This window comes from Chiloscyllium punctatum, chromosome 16, assembly GCF_047496795.1.
Source record: "Chiloscyllium punctatum isolate Juve2018m chromosome 16, sChiPun1.3, whole genome shotgun sequence".
Classification (NCBI taxonomy): domain Eukaryota; kingdom Metazoa; phylum Chordata; class Chondrichthyes; order Orectolobiformes; family Hemiscylliidae; genus Chiloscyllium; species Chiloscyllium punctatum.
In genome coordinates this window covers 25,548,918-25,567,521 of record NC_092754.1, presented here as the reverse complement: position 1 = coordinate 25,567,521, position 18,604 = coordinate 25,548,918, and the positions used below count along the sequence as shown (strand labels likewise).

Genomic DNA, 18,604 nt, shown 5'->3' with positions numbered 1-18,604 from the left:
AGGTGATTTTGCTCTTCAAAGTCTTGTGAAGAGAATGTGAACAAGGAAAGTCAACTGATACCAGGAAAAGGATAAATTAAAAATTGCAAAAGCATGCACAACATGCCTTAGTTTTTTAACCAATGAGAAAACAGGGATGATGGAGGGCAGGTATAGCAGAGTTTATTTGGAACTTCGAAGGAACAGGAGAGCTAAGGTTCTGAAATGGAATGTTATTATTAATGCCCAAAACAACAAACTGAGCTTATATTAAGTATTTATGTAATTTTCACTAGTTTTGCACCAACTGGTTTTATACTGTATAATTCTGAAACGGTCACCACTTTAAAAATCTGCACTGTTTCCATTTCAATGAAGTATTAGTAACAAATCACTGCTCCAAGAGCAAATAATTAAGCAAACTCCCAACAACAAAACAAAACCTGCCCTTTTACTTAGCCGTAAATGTAAAGGTGGGGGGGGGGGGGGGGGGGAAGGTGGGGGTGGACCGGATTGGGGGGCGGTGTTGGATGGGGGCAGTGGGCTGTATTGTGGGCAGGGTCGCACACATGCTGTGTGCTGCTGCTAGTCTCCTGAATGGGGAGCCGACTTTAAAAACTCTGAGCCCCATAAGAAAGGCATTTCATCATTAACCGAATAATCGATTATCTCGACAAAAGAGTGCCCACCCATCACATTTGGATAATTGAGGTTCCTCTGTAGTAAAAGAGCATGCTCAACATTAATGGCAATCACTACACTTGTACTGAGAGGTTTATAGCCCAATCTCTCAATTACACCCAGGACGACTATTGGACACAATATAATTTACAACATAAAGCTGTCATAAATAAATATTAACAAATACTATGTAATTGTCAAACTTTCTGCTGATTCATATGTCCACATACCAATAATTCAAGACGGAACTTCCACACCCAGATCAAATACAACCACTTAATTTACACCACAAGTCAAAACAAGGTAAATATTTAGCATTCAATAAGAGAAGGCATTCATGTTGAACACAGAATTTAAAAAAAAAATTAAAGCCTTAACACACCTTTAAGTCTGCTGGAAAAGCGCAGCAGGTCAGGCAGCATCCAAGGAGCAGGAGAATCGACATTTCGGGCATGGACCCTTCTTCAGGAAGGGCCCATGCCCGAAACGTCGATTCTCCTGTTCCTTGGATGCTGCCTGACCTGCTGCACTTTTCCAGCAACACATTTTCAGCTCTGATCTCCAGTATCTGCAGTCCTCACTTTCTCCCACACCTTTAAGTCACTAATTAGTATCGCCAATTATCAGTAATTGCTATCTGTCATCCATGATGGGAAAATTAATCCACACTTTGCTTCTATATTTAATGTTGTGTCAGCCATTGTTAGAGCGCATTGCAGCCTGGAGGGCACATTCTGGTCCTAAAGATCCATGGCACAGAAAATCCAGCATTCAAAAACTAAGATGAACCAATATCCTGTAAATTAAACTCCACCTGCCACTCCTCAGCCCTTAGGCTCATCTGATCGAGGTTCCATTGCACTCTAAAGGTAACCTTCTTTGCTGTCCACTACACTGCCAATTCTGGTGCCATCTGCAAACTTACTTTGTTCACAGCCAAATCATTTATATAAATGACGAAAAGCAGTGGATCCTGTACTGATCCTTGTGGCATACCACTGGTCACAGGCCTCCGGACTAAAAGGTAACACTTCATCACCACGCCATCTTCTACATTCAAGCCACTTCTGTATCTAAATGGCTAGTTCTCCCTGCATTTCACGTGATCTAACCTTGCTAACTGGTTTACTTTGAGGAACCTTGTTGAACGCCCTATTGAAGTCTGCATAGATCATGCCCACTGCTGCACCCTCATTAATCCTCTTTGTTACTTGTTCAAAAAACTCGATCAAGTAAGCAAGCCATGATTGCCCATGCACAAAACTATGTTGACTATCCCTAATCAGTTTGTGCCTTTCCAAATACATGTAAATTCTGTCCATCAGGGTTTCTTTCAACTTTCCCACCACCAATGTGAGACTCGCCAGTCTTTAGTTCCCTGGCTTTTCCTTACCACCTTGTAAGCCAACCATGTTAGCCAACCTCCAGTCTTCCACCACCTCACCCGTGGGTATCGATGTACAGAACAGTGAAAAAAAATTTTAAAAAGATAAAATTAATGAAGCAGAATGAAAACAGAGGAGTCGAGATGGGATAATCATCTGAAGTTGTTGAATTCAGTATTGAGACAGGCAGGCTGTAACATGCCTACTCGGAAGATGAGATGCTGTTCCTCCAGTTTGCATTGAGCCTCACTGGAACATTGCAGCAGGCCAAGGACAGACATGTGGGCATGGGAACTGGAACATTGGAATTTGCTTTTATCCACATAGACCTCATGTGCCGTCATCAATCTTCTTTGTTACTTCCTCAAAAAACTCAATCAAATTTATGGGACTTGATTTCCCACGCACAAAGCCATGTTGACGATCCCTAATTAGTCCTTGCCTTTACAAATGCATGCACATCTTGCCCCCCAGGGTTCTCTCCAACAACCTGCCCATCACCGACGTCAGGCTCACTGGTCTATAGTTCCCTGGCTCGTCCTTACCACCTTTCTTAAACAGTCTTCCGGCACCTCACCTGTGACTATCGATTATACAAATATCTCAGCAAGAGACCCAGCAATCACTTTGCTAACTTCTCGCAGAGTTCTAGGGTACACCTGATCAGGTCCTGGGGGATTTATCCACCTTTTATGCGTTTCAAGACATCCAACACTTCCTCTTCGGTAATGTGGACATTTTGCAAGATGTCACCATCTATTTCCCCACATTCTATATCTTTCGTGTCCTTTTCCACAGTAAATACTGATGCAAAATACTCATTTAATATCTCCCCCATCTTCTGTGGCTCAACACATAGGCTGACTTGCTGATCTTTGAGGGTCCTTATTCTCTCCCTAGTCACCCTTTTGTCCTTAATGTATTTGTAAAAACCCTTGGGATTCTCCTTAGCTCTATTTGCCAAAGATGTCTCACATTCCCTTTTTGCCCTCCTAATTTCCCTCTTAGGTATACTCCTACTGCCTTTATACTCTAAGGATTCACTCGATCTATCCTGTCTATACCTGACATATGCTTCCTTCTTTTTCTTAACCAAACTCTCAATTTCTTTAGGCTTCCAGCATTCCCTACACCTACCAGTCTTTCCTTTCACCTTAACAGGAATGTACTGCCTCTGGACTTTTGTTATCTCATTTCTGAAGGCTTCCCATTTTCTAGCCGTCCCTTTACTTGTGAACATCTGCGCCCAATCAGCTTTGAAAGTTCTTGCCTCAGACCGTCAACATTTGCCAGCCTCCAATTTAGATCTGGTCTATGCTTTTCCATCACTACTTCAAAGCTAATAGAATTATGGTCGCTGGCCCCAAAGTGCTCCCCCACTGACATCTCAGTCACTTGCCCTACCTTATTTCCCAAGAATAGGTCAAGGTTTGCACCTTTTCCAGTAGGTATATTCCACATACTGAGTCAGAAAATTGCCTTGTACACACTTAAATTCCTCTCCATCTAAACCCTTAACACTATAGCAGTCCCAATCTATGTTTGGAAAGTTAAAATCCCCTACCATAACCACCCTATTTTCTTACAGATAGCTGAGACCTCCTTACAAGTTTGTTTCTCAATTTCACTAACTATTAGGGGGTCTATAATACAATCCCAATAAGGTGATCATCCCTTTCTTATTTCTCAGTTCCACCCAAATAACTTCCCTGGATATATTTCCAGGAATACCCTCTCTCAGCACAGCTGTAATGCCATCCCTGATCAAAAACGCCACCCACCCACCTCTCTTGCCTCCCTTTCTATCCTTCCTGTAGTATTTGTATCCTGGAACATTAAGCTGCCAGTCCTGCCCATCCCTGAGCCATGTTTCTGTAATTGCTATGATATCCCAGTCCCATGTTCGTAACCATGCCCTCAGTTCATCTGCCTTCCCCTTGCATTGAAATAAATGCAGTTTAATTTCTTCAATCATTCTAAATATTTTGCCTTTCTGACCTTAACAGGAAAATGTATTTTTCTTTAGTTTTAACATATATTCATTTGCTCTAGCACAGAGCATAAACTGATAGAATATTGCAGATTGTTTGCATCAACTCAATGCATTTTGTTTGCTTTTACAAACTCCTCTCAAACATTTCTTTTCATAACTCTTGGAACAATTTCTCCAAAAACTTAATCCTACGATGCCAGCTTCAGTCTCAAGACCTATCTCGACACAATATCTGGGTATTTACTACTTAGCTTTGCCTTGATGGTGGCAAGTAAATCAAGTATACAAGATGATCCAAAATCTTACTTACACTTAACTGACCCAGCAGTACAACTCATTCATTGTGAACACACTTCAGCAAGAAGTATGGAAAAGGCACCGGAGAAAGGAATGTTAATGATCTCAAGGCCAAGGACCGCTTCTACCTCCTAGAAACACCTGCCAAAAGTGTAGGTGGAGATATGGCTCTAGGAAAGACCTCATCAGCCATACAAGGACCTACAGAACCCATGACCAGTGGCACAGAATCTCCTAAACCGAACCGCCGACGCGTATACCACCCAAACCCATACTCCTACATTTACCCCTTCACCTAACACTACGGGCAATTTAGCATGGCCAATTCACCTAACCTGCACATTTTTGGTTTGTGGGAGGAAACCGGAGCACCCAGAGGAAACCCACGCAGACACGGGGGAATGTGCAAACTCCACACAGAGTCGCCTGAGGCGGGAATTGAACCCGGGTCTCTGGCGCTGTGAGGCAGCAGTGCTAACCACTGTGCCACCGTACCGTTAGTGAGTGATTGCGGACAACGACAATAATTAAGCATTTGTTTTCATTTATTGGCACCCTAGAGAGTCCACACGTGTCCAAGAAATATTACAACTTCCAACCGCACTCTCACTTACTGTAGCTGTCACTTTGTCCCAGTCGGAAACAAATGCACGGAATCCTTCTCCAAACACTGCACCAGCTGTCCTGAGTGAAAGAACAAAATAGAACAATCACCACAACTCAAAACATCACGAACAGCTGCAAAGAAATGGAAACAGTCACAGTCTCTTGGGAAATAAAACAGACTGCAGGAAATAAATGAAAGCTTTTGGGACAGTGATCACATTACATCTCACTGACTTAGAAACAGGCAAGCAAAGGTTTGCTCAGTCATGCTCGTTCAAAGTGAACAAATCAAAACTTCTATCAGATTATACATTGTGAAACCAGTCCTGTTATTCTTGCCTTGCTGCTAAAGTCATGAATTACATTTTCAATCAAGACACTATTATTTTTATGAATGGAACAAATCTGAGCCTAAATCTCTAAATACCTTACAACCAGTGGAAAAATTCAATGCATGAAACTTAAAGCAATCTTTGCCTACATTTTTAAGATTAAACAGCTTCTAATTTTATGGGTATAATCACTATGTATCTCAAGGTAGATGCACTTTCCTGAATTTCTGATCTCAATACTGAACATGTGCAACACAGCTACTTATGCCTGCAAACAATTGTTAACAATATAGTAAGGGTGAGATAAATAAAGTTGGAAGAAGCACATATCAGGCTGAAACACCAGCACAGACCTGTTGGGCCGAACTGCAAATTTTATGCTGTAAAATTCGATGTATAAATAATTCAAGGGAAAGCAGCAATAGGTTACAGAGGACTCACCTCTGCAGGTAACAGGACAACAAACCGGGAATGGCATGTTGTTCATATTTACACACACAGAATGTGAATCCAAATGTTTGAGAGATCAAACTTCACTATGTTGTTTCCACATTCCCATTACAGTTTGATGCTGTAGTGTCTCCAGAGCTACACCTAATGTTTTGGACCCAAAATTGAACAGATATAAAACAATTAACATAGGGTGTTGGACGAGGCATTTGGCATGCTTGCTGTCATTGGTCAGTGCATGGAGTGTAGGAGTTGGGATGTCATTTTTCAGCCAAACAGGACATCGGTTAGGCCACTTTTAAAACACTGCATTCAATTCTGGTCTCCATGCTATAGGAAATATGTTGTTAAAAGGGTTCAGAAAAGATTTACAAGGATGCTGGCGAGCTTGGAAAATTGGAGTTCGGGCTATAGGGAGAGGCTGAATAGACTCAGGCTATTTTCCATAATGCATCAGAGGCTGAGGGGTGACCTTATAGAGGTTTATAAAATGATGACGGGCATAGATTGGATGGATAAACAAGGTCTTTTCCTAGGATGGGGGAGCCCAAAACTAGAAGGCATCAGTTTAAATTGAGAGGGGTAAGATTTAAAAGGGATCTGAGGACAACTCTTTCATGCAGAGGCTGGTGCATGTATTGAATGAACTGCCAGAGGAAGTGGCAGAGGTATGTGTAACATTGAAAAGCATCTGGATGGATACATGGATCGGAAAAGTTTAGAGGGATATGGGCTCATTGCTGGCAAATGGGACTAGATCAGATTAGGATAGCTGGTCGGTGTGGATGAGTTGGAGCGAAGAGTCAATTTCCATGCTGTACATCTCTATGACTCTATACAGAACCTCGATGTTGCGCTGACCTGTGAAACTAATCTGACGCCCATCCAACCTAAATGATTCCATTTTCATCCAATGACCATTTAAATGCCCATAAGTTGGCGAGTCTACTACTGTGAGAAAGTGAGGACTGCAGATGCTGGAGATCAGAGCTTAAAAATGTGTTGCTGGAAAAGCGCAGCAGGTCAGGCAGCATCAAAGGAGCAGGAGAATCAACGTTTCGGGCATAAGCCTGAAGAAGGGTTTATGCCCGAAACATCGATTCTCCTGCTCCTTTGATGCTGCCTGAGTCTACTACTGTTGCTGGCAGGGCATTCCACGCCTCTACGTCTCGGAGTAAAGAAACTACTTCTAACATCTGTCCTATATCTATCACTTATAGATGGACTGGTTGAATTGAAGGGTCTGTTTCCAAGTTGCACAACTCCTTGACTCCGTGACAGCTGAAATCCACTTTCCTGCCTGCCAGTCTATATGTAAAGCAACACATTTTGCAATTTCAGTCCAGTAAATTAATACATCACTGCGACATGACTCCACAAACCATGAGTAGAAAAGCATCAATCTCCCCACAACTGAAATCGATGCACTTAGCTTACTCTCAGTCAGTTAGGAACCTGCGACGATGAGAAGGAGGTCATTTAGAGAGCAAGTATGCTCTAACCAACTACTATACCAAAGGGTTTAGATACTTACTGAGCAACCCATGAGTCTTCTGTGGCATTGCATACACAACATAAAGACTGAACGGAATGTTCAAGTGTAAGGGGTGTAAGGAACAAAGGACAAATAATGTAGACACGCAGACACAATTCAGTCTTCAGTAAAATGACCCTCGCGCCTGCTCTATCATTCAATGGATCATAGCTGATTTCCACTCAGTTATTTTCTTGCACTACCCCACAGCACTTTATCCTTAACATCCAGACATCTATCAATCGTTGTACAGCGTGGCAGGTTTACAAAAGCAGTTTCCATGATAAGTGGGGACAGAGATTGGTAATGCCAGTGCACACAACCAATAAGGTTACTTCTACGTTTTTGTAGCCCAATCTAGAACATAGTTTTCAGATAAGGGATGGCAGATTTAAAATAATGAGGAGAAATTACTTCTCTTAAAGGCTCGTGATACTGTGGAATTTACTGCCCAGACAGTGGTGTATGGCGGGACATTGAGTAAATTTAGGGAGGAGATAGACAGGTTTTTCTTTGCTAACAGACTGAAGGGTTATGGAGAGTGGTATGAGATCTAAGTGAGATCAACCATGATCATATCAAAAAGCAGATAAAGGCTCCAGGAGCTGAATGTCTATATATTGATTCCAACCCATTTCTCATTATCCAAGCATGGAATAGTTGGTAGTTCTTAACAATGGATCTTACTCAATACACCTCCAGTAACTACAGTGAGGTAAATTCTGGTCTAATATGAGAGGGGGTTATGGTCGTAAAAGTAGCAGCTGTTTTTTCTTAATGAGAGGAGAATCGCAAGATTAGAGTCAGATTTTAATGCTCAAACGTTAGGTGGCCAGGAAGTGTTAATTTCTTCAGCAAACAATGAGTCACTCAGATCTAGAATAGGCAGTTCAATGTCAGGCGTTTTAATTACTATCATTAATCATCCATTTGAGGGCATCTTTATTAATCTGTAAAATGTCACTGCACCTCAACGGGCAGTAAATACCAAAGGCAGCAGATAAAAGCAGACCCTGATATTGATGGTAAGGAAAGAAATGCAATGGTTTGATGAGGGAGAGAGATAACTGATCAGTCACGTTCCTTCTCTCTACCTAACACTTACTTAATGGAATCAAGGACAGTCTGACGATGCTCTGCAGCTTTCAAACGGATCTGTTCTCTGATCAGATCAGCATTCTCTCGCTCAACCTTCGCACGGGCTTTAGCTTCAGCCTCAATTCGAAGCATCTCATTCTTGTGTCGGAGCTCCATCTCGTGTTCAATGGTGGCTACAGTGGGGAAAGATAGATCAAAACAATACCATTCACCATGGCTGGGGAACTGAATATTCAAGTTTATAAAGAGAAACTTCTTAATGCTGGACACAATTATTAGTATCATAGGGAAAAAAAACCTTCATTCAGTCGACTGTGTTTCTATTATCCCTAAAGGAACTATTCAGCTGAATTCCACTTTCCAGCTCTTTTGTTTAATCTGTAGGCTTGAAGGTTATGGTGATTCACATATGTATTCAGGCAGTTTTAAATGTGAAGAGGGTCTTCTCTATCTCTACCACCCTTTCAGATACTGAAAGCCAGAACTCTCTCATTCACTGGATTAATTAACTTCCATCAATACTCCCCAATCCTTACAGCAAATAGTTTAAATCTTCGTTCCCTTGGATATTGAACTCAGCAACAAAAATGGGTCTTGCAAATTCACTTGTCCAGGCATTTCGAGTTCTACAGATTTCAATTAAATCACCTCTTAGCCGGCAGCTGTCCAAAGGAATCTACCCCAACCTATTTCATCTTTCTTCAATTAAAAATTCTCTACTCCTGGTGACATTCACCATGCCGTCTCCAATATGATCACATTCTTCCTGTAAAATGGTAACAGGGATTTTATTCTAGCTATCTGCCTTTCCACTCACTCCCCTGTTTTATAAACCTATCCTGTTTGTTCCTGATTGATGACAATTAACACTGACCCTCAGAACATTTTCAATAATTTGCACCCACCAATATTAGGATAGTTGACCTATTACTGCTGTATCCCTTTACAAACAACAGCCCAATGCTAGCTGTCCATTAGCTCCACATTAGCAGCCTGAAGGGACAGAAAAATGTGTGTGTGTGTGTGTGTGTGAGTGAAGTTAGCCAAGAGTGCAATAGGTGGATGGAGGTGGGGGTAAAGGTGATATGTCGGAGGAGAGGGTGGTGCAGATAGGTGGGAAGGAAGATGGACAGATGGGACAGGTCATGAGGACGGTGCTGATCTGAAAGGTTGGAACTGGGATAAGATGGGGGGGGGGGGTGAAGGGGATGCGGAACCTGGTGAAATTCGGCAGCTCGCTGGAAGCAGGTTCCTTTCAGATTGTCTTAACATCAGAAGTGAACAGCGTTCAATTCATTACTCTCTATCTCTCCAATCCTGCACAGCTCTCATATTGGACCAGATTAATATTGAACAATTTTCATTCAATTTAAAAAGGAGCAACCAATTCAAGATTAAAAGTGAATCTGAATTTTAACAAAATTAATCTGTATAAATTGATCGAGAATATAACTGTAATACCTTACCTCTTCGCATAGATTCCTGTTTCTGAACAGATTCCTCCTGTTTCCTCAAATTCTCCTCATTCAATAATTGCTAATAAAAACACAGAATAATTGGTTTGAAATGACAATGCTTATTGCCTTGTCCATTAATCATTTATCTGGTGAAGCACTGCAACATTTCAGCTCAAGAGCCATACTGGCACAGGTATTGCTAAATCGTGATAGTTAACCTCCACAGCAGATGGTGGAATTTGAATTCAATAAAATCAAAATCTGGAATCAAGAGTCTAATGACGACCACAAATCCATTTGACGATTGTTGGAAAATCCCATCTGGTTCACGAATGTCACTTAGGGAAGGAAACAGTCATCCTTGCTTGATCTGGTCTACTCGTGATTCCAGACCCACAACACTGTTAACTTCCCACTCGACAATCAGGGATGGGCAATAAATGCAGGCCTAGCCAGTGACACCCTCAAGCATTGAATGAATTTTTTAAAATGCCAAATGATCTTCCTCATGCATAACGATATGATATCTTGTTCTAAAAAAAAGGACTTATTGCTGGGACTGTCAGCATCAACTGACAGTATCAGACTGTCCTGATTTCAGTACGTTGCCTTCAGAGGGCAATTCAAGTTTTAAACAGTGTCAACTGGATGCTCCAATCTCATGGATCTAACATTATACAATCTGCCATCTTCCTCAAACAAACTTAAAACTGTTTATAAATCCAGCAGCTTTTTGGGACTTCAGTGACTACACTGTACGCAGCTGCCCCACACAGGACTTGGTAGCAGTACTGAGTATGCGTACTTCATGCTGAAGAGATTCATTGACACGCGTTCTAGCCTCCTCTGGTGTCAGATGTTGGTATTGTAATACATGACATGCCAGCTGTGATTCATCCACAGCATGACTCGTCTTTAGAGTCAGGTTAAGAATTAAGATTCAGACAGACATGCCTTTTCTCAGACAAAATATTAAAATCAAAGCACTGAGTTCTTACTTGGATGGATGGAAAAAATCCCACTGTGCCATTTTGAAAAGCAATATTACCCCCAGAGTTTGAGCCAATATTTATAATTCAACCAACAAATGTAAAACACATCGGATTCATTACGACTTCACTATTTCTGGGATCTTGCTGTGCATGATGTTCTGCCACATTTTCTATGTTACAACAGTGACTACACCACAAACAGCAGCTCATTAGCTGTAAGTGACACTGTTAATGCTATGATACAGATAGTGGCTTCTTTTCATATAGAATTTACATAGTGAGACCCTACAAGTTGACTTGCTGCTTTAGCGTGCTTTCGCTGGCTCAGCAGGCATATTTATTGCCCAGCATACCACTGCATCACACTGAGCTATGCATCACATATCCTTAGCTATGCTCAATCACACAAAGACCAAGAACATACCAAGCAATGCAACACTAAATCACAGAAGCTAGGATGATGCCACCCCTGGCCTGTGTTGAGTTACCTGCACTCAGCATCCCATAGGGATATATGACGAGCGAAAGCGCGCAACAGAAAAAGCCAACCAGGTTTTCCACCCCAATCATTAACCAACACACGTGTATGCTTGAAATGATATCAGGAAAAATAAAGTCAATCAGATTCTGGATTTCCAGAAAGAGGAGAGAACATGAATCGCGTAATGGCACAGCACAGGATGTCGTTTGCTCTTCGATAACTGTGATACAATTAGACCAATTCCCGTACTTGTTCCCTGTAGCCTTGCACATTTTCCCTTCAATCCTTCATGAAATTCTCCTTTGCATGCTAGTTCCACTGCCACCCTAATAACTTGGTGCGTAATAAGTTTGTGCGTTGCATTTGGTTCCTTTGTCAACCATCTTAAACGGATGTATTCTTGTCACTATCCTATTGCAATGTTAAAAGTTTAAATTGTACTATCTCTCTGGACATTAATGTAATGGTTCAAGGGTTCAACTTTACTGCCTTTCTCCAGAAGCTGAATATTCCGGAAGTGGGCGAGGACAACATTCATGCAGGAATGTGAGTGACTCACACTTCATATAGCCAGTCATTTACTAATACTCTTCTGCTATTATCATTCAGTACCTTGCATTCAGAAACGCTTTCATAGTCATTCGCTGATACTGAAGCATATGACATCTACACTGTCTGGGGGAGCAGCAGATTCAGAATTTGTTTGCAGGTGACACCTTGAAGCTAGGACATAGCACATCTACATTGATTCCCCAAGACAATGATACAGGAAATCATTTGCGTAACGACTCCCCAGGATTAGGGCATTTATATTTACATTATCTCCAAGGATGGCCTCATCCTACTGGTGTACCTGGAGTAACGTGGTTGTTTGGAGGGGGGGGGGGGGGGGGTTACAGCGGTGGCCAGAGTACCTGTTGGCATTACCAACTGACCTGTACAAAGTGGATGTGTTTTCCTTTGTTCAGGGCCTTTTTGACTTGACTTCGCATACCTGCGAAGAGTGTCAAAATGGGTCACCAAGCTTGTACAGGCTTTAATAAACTTTGACTGTTTGCAGAAGCTGGTGTGTGCAAATTGCATTTCATGCACGAAACCTTGGGAACCTAACACTGCAAAGTTACTTCTCACGTACCCTTTAAAACTCAGTCATTATTTTGAATAGCAATACTGAATCCGTTCTTAACCATTATATAAAGGAGATCAATCTTCTCCAGTCCTTGGACAATGACACTACATTAGTAAATTTCTCCAAGACATCTTCTTGAGAGTCAACTGTCCAGCTGAGGGGTTTAAACCAGTGCTACACAAAGATTTAGCATTACATCCTCATTTTTGTATTTTATGCTTTCATTAATAAATCTATTGGTCCAATTCACTTTCCTTTAAAAAGAAAGCCCTCTCAGCTTATCCTGTCTTTTCAAAGATTTATGAATACCCACTCCAAAGTATCGATGTTCATGCACCGGCTTTTAAATTGTACTATTCATATTGTCTTTCCTCAATCTTCCCCATAAAACAAACAGTTTTACCCTTCACAGCATTAAATCTCAATCACCACATGTTTACTTGTCTCACCAGTCTGTTTTCCTTGAGTCTTCTGTATGATACTCTTTACCGTTTACCATATTTTGGAGTTTCGTGCCACCTGCAAACTTTGATATGATAATCTGTCTACTAAAGTGCTCCGGTTTCCTCCCACAATCCAAAGTTGTAAAGGTAAGGTGAATTGGCCATGCTAAATTGACTATGGTGTTCAGGGATGTGTAGGTCAGGGGTAAATACAGGGTAGGGGAATGGGTCTGGGTGGGTTACTCTTGTGAGGGTTGGTGTGTACTTGTTGGGCCAAAGGGCCTGTTTCCACACTGTAGGGATTCTAATTCTAACTTAATACTATGTAGTACTATGAAAAACAACTGCACACTACTATTCTTTGCTTTCTGTCTTTTAGTCAAGTTTGGATGCATGTTTCCATCAATTTAACAGAGGTTAATTTTATTAATTTGTCTATCACATTGTATTTCAAAAGATTCTTTGCACGTCTACATACACATGAAACACCATCTTCAAAAAAAAACCCTCCATTAATCTGAAGAACTCTCAATTGAGTTAGTCAAAACAGCAGCTGGCTTCAAACAAAATTTTACTGACGCGCAAAATGGCAACTGAGTCCTGACATTTATCGATTAAAAGCTGCCCCATCACCAACATCATGCAAATTGCTCATTTGCTGGATTCACTCTTTCACTGTTTGTTATACAAGAGTGCAACACTTGTAGTTCTCCAGTCTGAGACAGTTTCAGAGAACAAGAATGACCGGAAAACTTCTGAGGTTTTGGCCACAGCTTCCAACCACACATCCTTCAGTAAACTAGAATGCATCCTATCCATTCCGTGACGTTTCTTTTTTAAAGACTGCTAACATTTGAAGCACATGCTCTTTATCTATGTTTTCCATCCAAAATCATTATTGCCTTCATCTTTAATTACTACTTTGCCAGCATCTTCTGCTCTGGTACAAAAAGTACTCACTTAAATCACTCATTTATGCTCTTTGCCTCCTTGTCAGTCTCTAATTGGTTCCATTTTCTCCTCAACCATCCTTTCACTAATTGCGCATTTATAAAAGACCTTTGCATTCTATTTGATGTGAGTTATTACTTATGCAATTTGCTATGGCACTCTTCTGCCTGGTTTTAGAACTCTGTTCTTTTTATATTTAGAAAGAAGGAAAGCTTTTAAAAGATTGATTACATTTCCAGAGCTTCAATCACTCAGCCCTCCATCTCCATACAAAATTACCTAGGACTTCATGCCCGCTTACCTGCTGGCGAAGTTGGTCATCATATCGCTGTCTTGCTAGTTTGTCCTGATACTGAGCTCGCTGTAAAACAAGATGCCAAATTTAATCTGTGGGCTTAAAACAAATGACAATCTCAGTGTACTTTATCTATTTCTGACAAATATAAGAAAAGCCAGTCACACTACCTCTTATCAAAAGAAATGTTAGATTAATATCAATTAAATCCTGATCTAATTGAAGTTGTTACACCATTTGTGAAGGAATTCAATTAATAACAAAGTATTTGGCCTGAATTCTCAAGTTTAAAACTTGACATTTATATAATATGTAGTGTGTGTGCAGAAATTTACTATTATCAAACATTCTTCTTCTGTGCACTCTACTAAACCACAGCTCACGCTTGCAAGCATTTCCCTCAGCTCAGGGACGCATGGGAATGCCCTCAGGCAGTGATATAATCCACTGCCAGGTATCTGTAAATTCTGTTTTTACCAATTTCTAGGAGCCTAGCACAAATGACTCAGGACACTTGGCTCTTAATGAACTTGTAGGCATTAACTTCATTCAGTTTAGACATCCATTCCTTGCAACCCAGAAAAACTATTTTAACTGCAAATACTTACTGCCTGGTGTTGCCTTGTTTCTTCAGCCAGTGTTTTCCGCTTCTCTTCTCCCTGAACTTTGATTTGATCACTTTTCAGTTGTTCCACAGCAGCTTCATATTCCTGCAAGCAGAATCACAAAAAATGTAATGTGTCAGCAGAACAAGTCAGGAATAAATTTAGAGGCATCAACAGCTTCAACATATCCACCAAAATTTAGAAATATGTATCTAAGATTAGATAGAGACCGGGATCAACTGGTTTAATGGGCTGAGGCGTGGCAAATAAGAATTTAATTTGGATAAAAGCGAGGTATTGCATTTTGGTAAAACAAAGACAAGACTTACACAATTAAAAATGGAGACTTGGGCAGTTTTGTAGAACAAAGATCTCAGGGCTCAGATACATAATTCCTTAAAAGTTTGCATCACACGTAGATAGGGTGGTTAAGAAGGCATTTAGCATGCTTGCTTTCACTGGTCAGAACTTTTGAGTATAGGAGTTGGGATATCATGCTTAGATTGCACAAGATAATGTTGAGGCCTCTTCTGGAGTACTATGTCCAGTTCTGGTCTCCCTGTTATTGGAAATATATTATTAAGCTGGACAGCGTCCAGAAGAGATTTACCAGGAATGGACATTTTTCACAAGAGAATTAGAAGGTCAAAACGTAACCTTATAGAGATTTTAAAAATAACGAGAGGTTTAGATAAGGTGAATAGCAGGCACCTTTTACCCTAGGATGCAGGATTTCGAGACAAGGGGGCTTTTTAATGTAAAAGGAAAAAGATTTAAAGACATATGGGGCAATTCTTTCATACAGAGTGGTTCACGTGTGGATTGAACTTCCAGAGGAAGTGGTGGATGCAGGTACAGTTATAACTTTTAAAAGACAGTTCAGGTAAGTACATGAATAAGAAATGTTTGGAGAGATATGGGCCAAGCAGAGGCAGGTGGCACTAGTTTAGTTTGGGATTACAGTCAGCATGGACTAGTTGGTGCCTGTTTCGGTGCTGCATGATTGTGAAAAAATTATACATTTTGTAAATCAGAGTTGTAGGAAGGCGACTGGACAAAACTGCATTTGAGACTTACTTTTATGCATGAGTGACTAGCAAACAAAAGGCAACAAAGTTGCTCTAAACATTAAGAACCCTACTCATGCCCCAAACCAGTGGTGCTTTTAAAATGTGAAACACTGCACATGAACAACTCCATTCTCTCCTGAACATATTCAAGGTAAACAACATCCAACTAGTTAAATCAAACTTTAAAGCCCACGTTATAGTCCAAAATACAGTTCACAGAGTCACTAGTGAATGCTATACCATCTCTCCAAAGGGTGGATCTGCTGAGTAAACTGTAAGAGGAATTAAGTCTCCACCTACTGATAGACCCTGCAGAAGGGTCACTACTCTTTTCAACCTCTAAATTCTGAAATTCTCCTTCCCCGGCTGAACCATCGCCTCCCAGGCAACCTCCTCACCTCAGCGGATCTCCCACTCACAGCTTTCAACCTCAGTTTGGGAGCCCTGCACCGCCCTGTTCTACCTCCTACCCAAGATCCATAAGCCTGATTATCCTGGCTGACCTATCGTCTCAGCCTGTTCCCACCCCACCGAATTCATCTCCACATATCTCGATACTGTCCTATCCCCCTGGTCCAGAAACTCCCCACATACATTCGGGACACCACACTCTCCACCTCCTCCAAGACTTCCGTTTCCCTGTCCACCAACGCCTCATCCTCACCATGGACATCCAATCCCTCGACAACTCCATCCGCCATGCCTCTAAGCCCTCCATTTCTTCCTCTTCTGACGTCCCCACCAGTACCCTTCCACTGACGCTCTTATTCGTTTGGCTGAACTAGTCCTCACCCTAAACGATTTCTCCTTTGAATCCTCCCACTTCCTCCAGGAGAAAGGGGTAGCCACAGGCACCCGCATGGGCCCCAGCTATGTCTATCTCTTTGTCGGCTATATGGAACAGTCTATCTGCCACAGTTACACCGGTGCCATTCCCCACCTCTTCCTCCGGTACATTGATGTCTGCACTGATGCCACCTTGTGCTCCCACGAGGAGGTTGAACAGTTCATCAACTTCAACACATTCCACCCCAACCTTAAATTCACCCAGACATCTCTGACACCTCTCTCCCCTTCCTGGACCTCTCCATCTCCATCAATGGTGACCGACTCAACACTGATATTTTCTACAAACCCACTGACTCCCACAGCTACCTGGATTAGACATCTTCCCACCCTGCCTCCTGCAAAAATGCTATCCCTTATTCCCAGTACCGCTGCTGCATCTGCTCCCAGGAGGACCAGTTCCACCATACAACACACTAGATAGCCTCCTTCTTTAAAGACCGCAAATCCCCCTCCCATGTGGTTGATGATGCCTTCCAGCACATCTCACCCACTTGCTGCACCTCTACCCTCAAATCCCACCCCTCCAACCACAACAAAGACAGAATCCCTCAGTCCTCACCTTCCACCCCACCAACCTCCAAATACATTGCATCATCCTCTGCCATTTCCACTACCTACAAACTGACCCCACCACCAGAGATATATTTCACTCCCCACCCCATCTGCTTTCAGTAAAGTCTGTTCCCTCCGTGACTACTGCGTCAGGCCCACGCTTCAGAAAACATCTCCAGGACACCCGCACCAACCGACACCACTGCCACATGGCTGAACACTTCAACTCCCCCTCCCACTCTGTCGAGGACATGCAGGTTCTGGGCCTCCTCCATCGCCACTCCCTTACCACACAACGCCTGGAGAAAGAATACCTCATCTTCCACCTTGGGACCCGCCAACTCCATGACATCAATATGGATTTCACCAGTTTCCTCATTCCCCTCCCCCCACCTTACCCCATTCCAACCTTCCAGATCAGCACCACCCTCATGACCTGTCTCATCTGTCCATCTTCCTTCCCACCTATCTGCACCACCCTCCCCTCTGACCTATCACCCTTACCCCCACCTCCATCCACCTACTGCCCTCTCAGCTACCTTCTCCCCACCCCATCCCCTCCCATTTAACTCTCCAACCGTCTCGGCTCCCCGCTTCAATCCTAATGAAGGGCTTTTACCCGAAACGTCAACTTTCCTGCTCCTCGGATGCTGCCTGGCCTGCTGTGCTTAAGGACTTTCGCCTGTCCTACAACTGCCCGATCGCAGCAAGATCCCCCCCCCCCCCCCCGCCGACCCTGTCTCCACTCCGGAGGCCCTTCAGAGCTGGCTCTTTGCATCGCACCACTCCCTCCCAACTCCCAAACTTCGATCCGTGTGTTCCATTACCTTGATGCGGCTTTGATGCTCCATTTGGAGGGTTTGCTCCTGTAGACGAGAGAGATCCAGGGCATCCTTGGCGTGACCTGAAAGAAGGAAAGAAAGAAAGAGCGGACAAGTAAGTGGAATTTGGAGAAGATGGCCAGCCGGACTCCAGCAGTCAGACTGAGCCCACCGCCCACAAGCAGGCTGAAGGTCATAGGCCGACCCACCGTCCGAATAATTCAAGGGGAATCCGTTTCAGGACACGGGGCTTTTGGAGGCTGCCTATGCCCTCAGACCTATAATCGAGGCCTCACTAAGCCCGGGTCCCCGGCTTTCGGGTCACTCACGGGATGAGTCCAGGTCCCGGGCCGCCTTGGCCGCGCGTTCCAGGCCGGTCGGGTCGAAGTTGGTCCATTTGTCCTTATGCCGGTCGCGGTCAGAGCCATCGCTACCCCCACCGGTTCCGGCAGGGGGTAAGGCTGGGGGCACGGGCGGTACTGGGGATCCCGTGTCACCGGAGCCGGGCTGCTGGCTCCCCTTGTTCAAACCAAAGATCCAAGACATGGCGACTCCCGCACGCGGCTCGGTGCGGTGACCTCTACAGCTAATGCGCCTGCGCGAG

The 18,604-nt window shown here is 42.9% G+C and overlaps 1 protein-coding gene across 1 annotated transcript in view; it reads right to left on the bottom strand.

The window, feature by feature from the left end:
• Positions 1 to 18,575, bottom strand: part of atad3 (ATPase family AAA domain containing 3) — a 59,507-nt gene extending 40,932 nt beyond the window's left edge. The window contains exons 1-7 of the mRNA XM_072586505.1: positions 18,330 to 18,575; positions 18,007 to 18,083; positions 14,712 to 14,813; positions 14,110 to 14,169; positions 9,822 to 9,891; positions 8,363 to 8,528; positions 4,950 to 5,019 (exon numbers count right to left, since the gene is read on the bottom strand). Of these exons, the coding sequence (XP_072442606.1) occupies positions 4,950 to 5,019; positions 8,363 to 8,528; positions 9,822 to 9,891; positions 14,110 to 14,169; positions 14,712 to 14,813; positions 18,007 to 18,083; positions 18,330 to 18,546 (762 nt within the window). The 5' untranslated portion in view covers positions 18,547 to 18,575. The remainder of the gene's footprint in view (positions 1 to 4,949; positions 5,020 to 8,362; positions 8,529 to 9,821; positions 9,892 to 14,109; positions 14,170 to 14,711; positions 14,814 to 18,006; positions 18,084 to 18,329) is intronic.
• Positions 18,576 to 18,604: the final 29 nt, after the last annotated feature.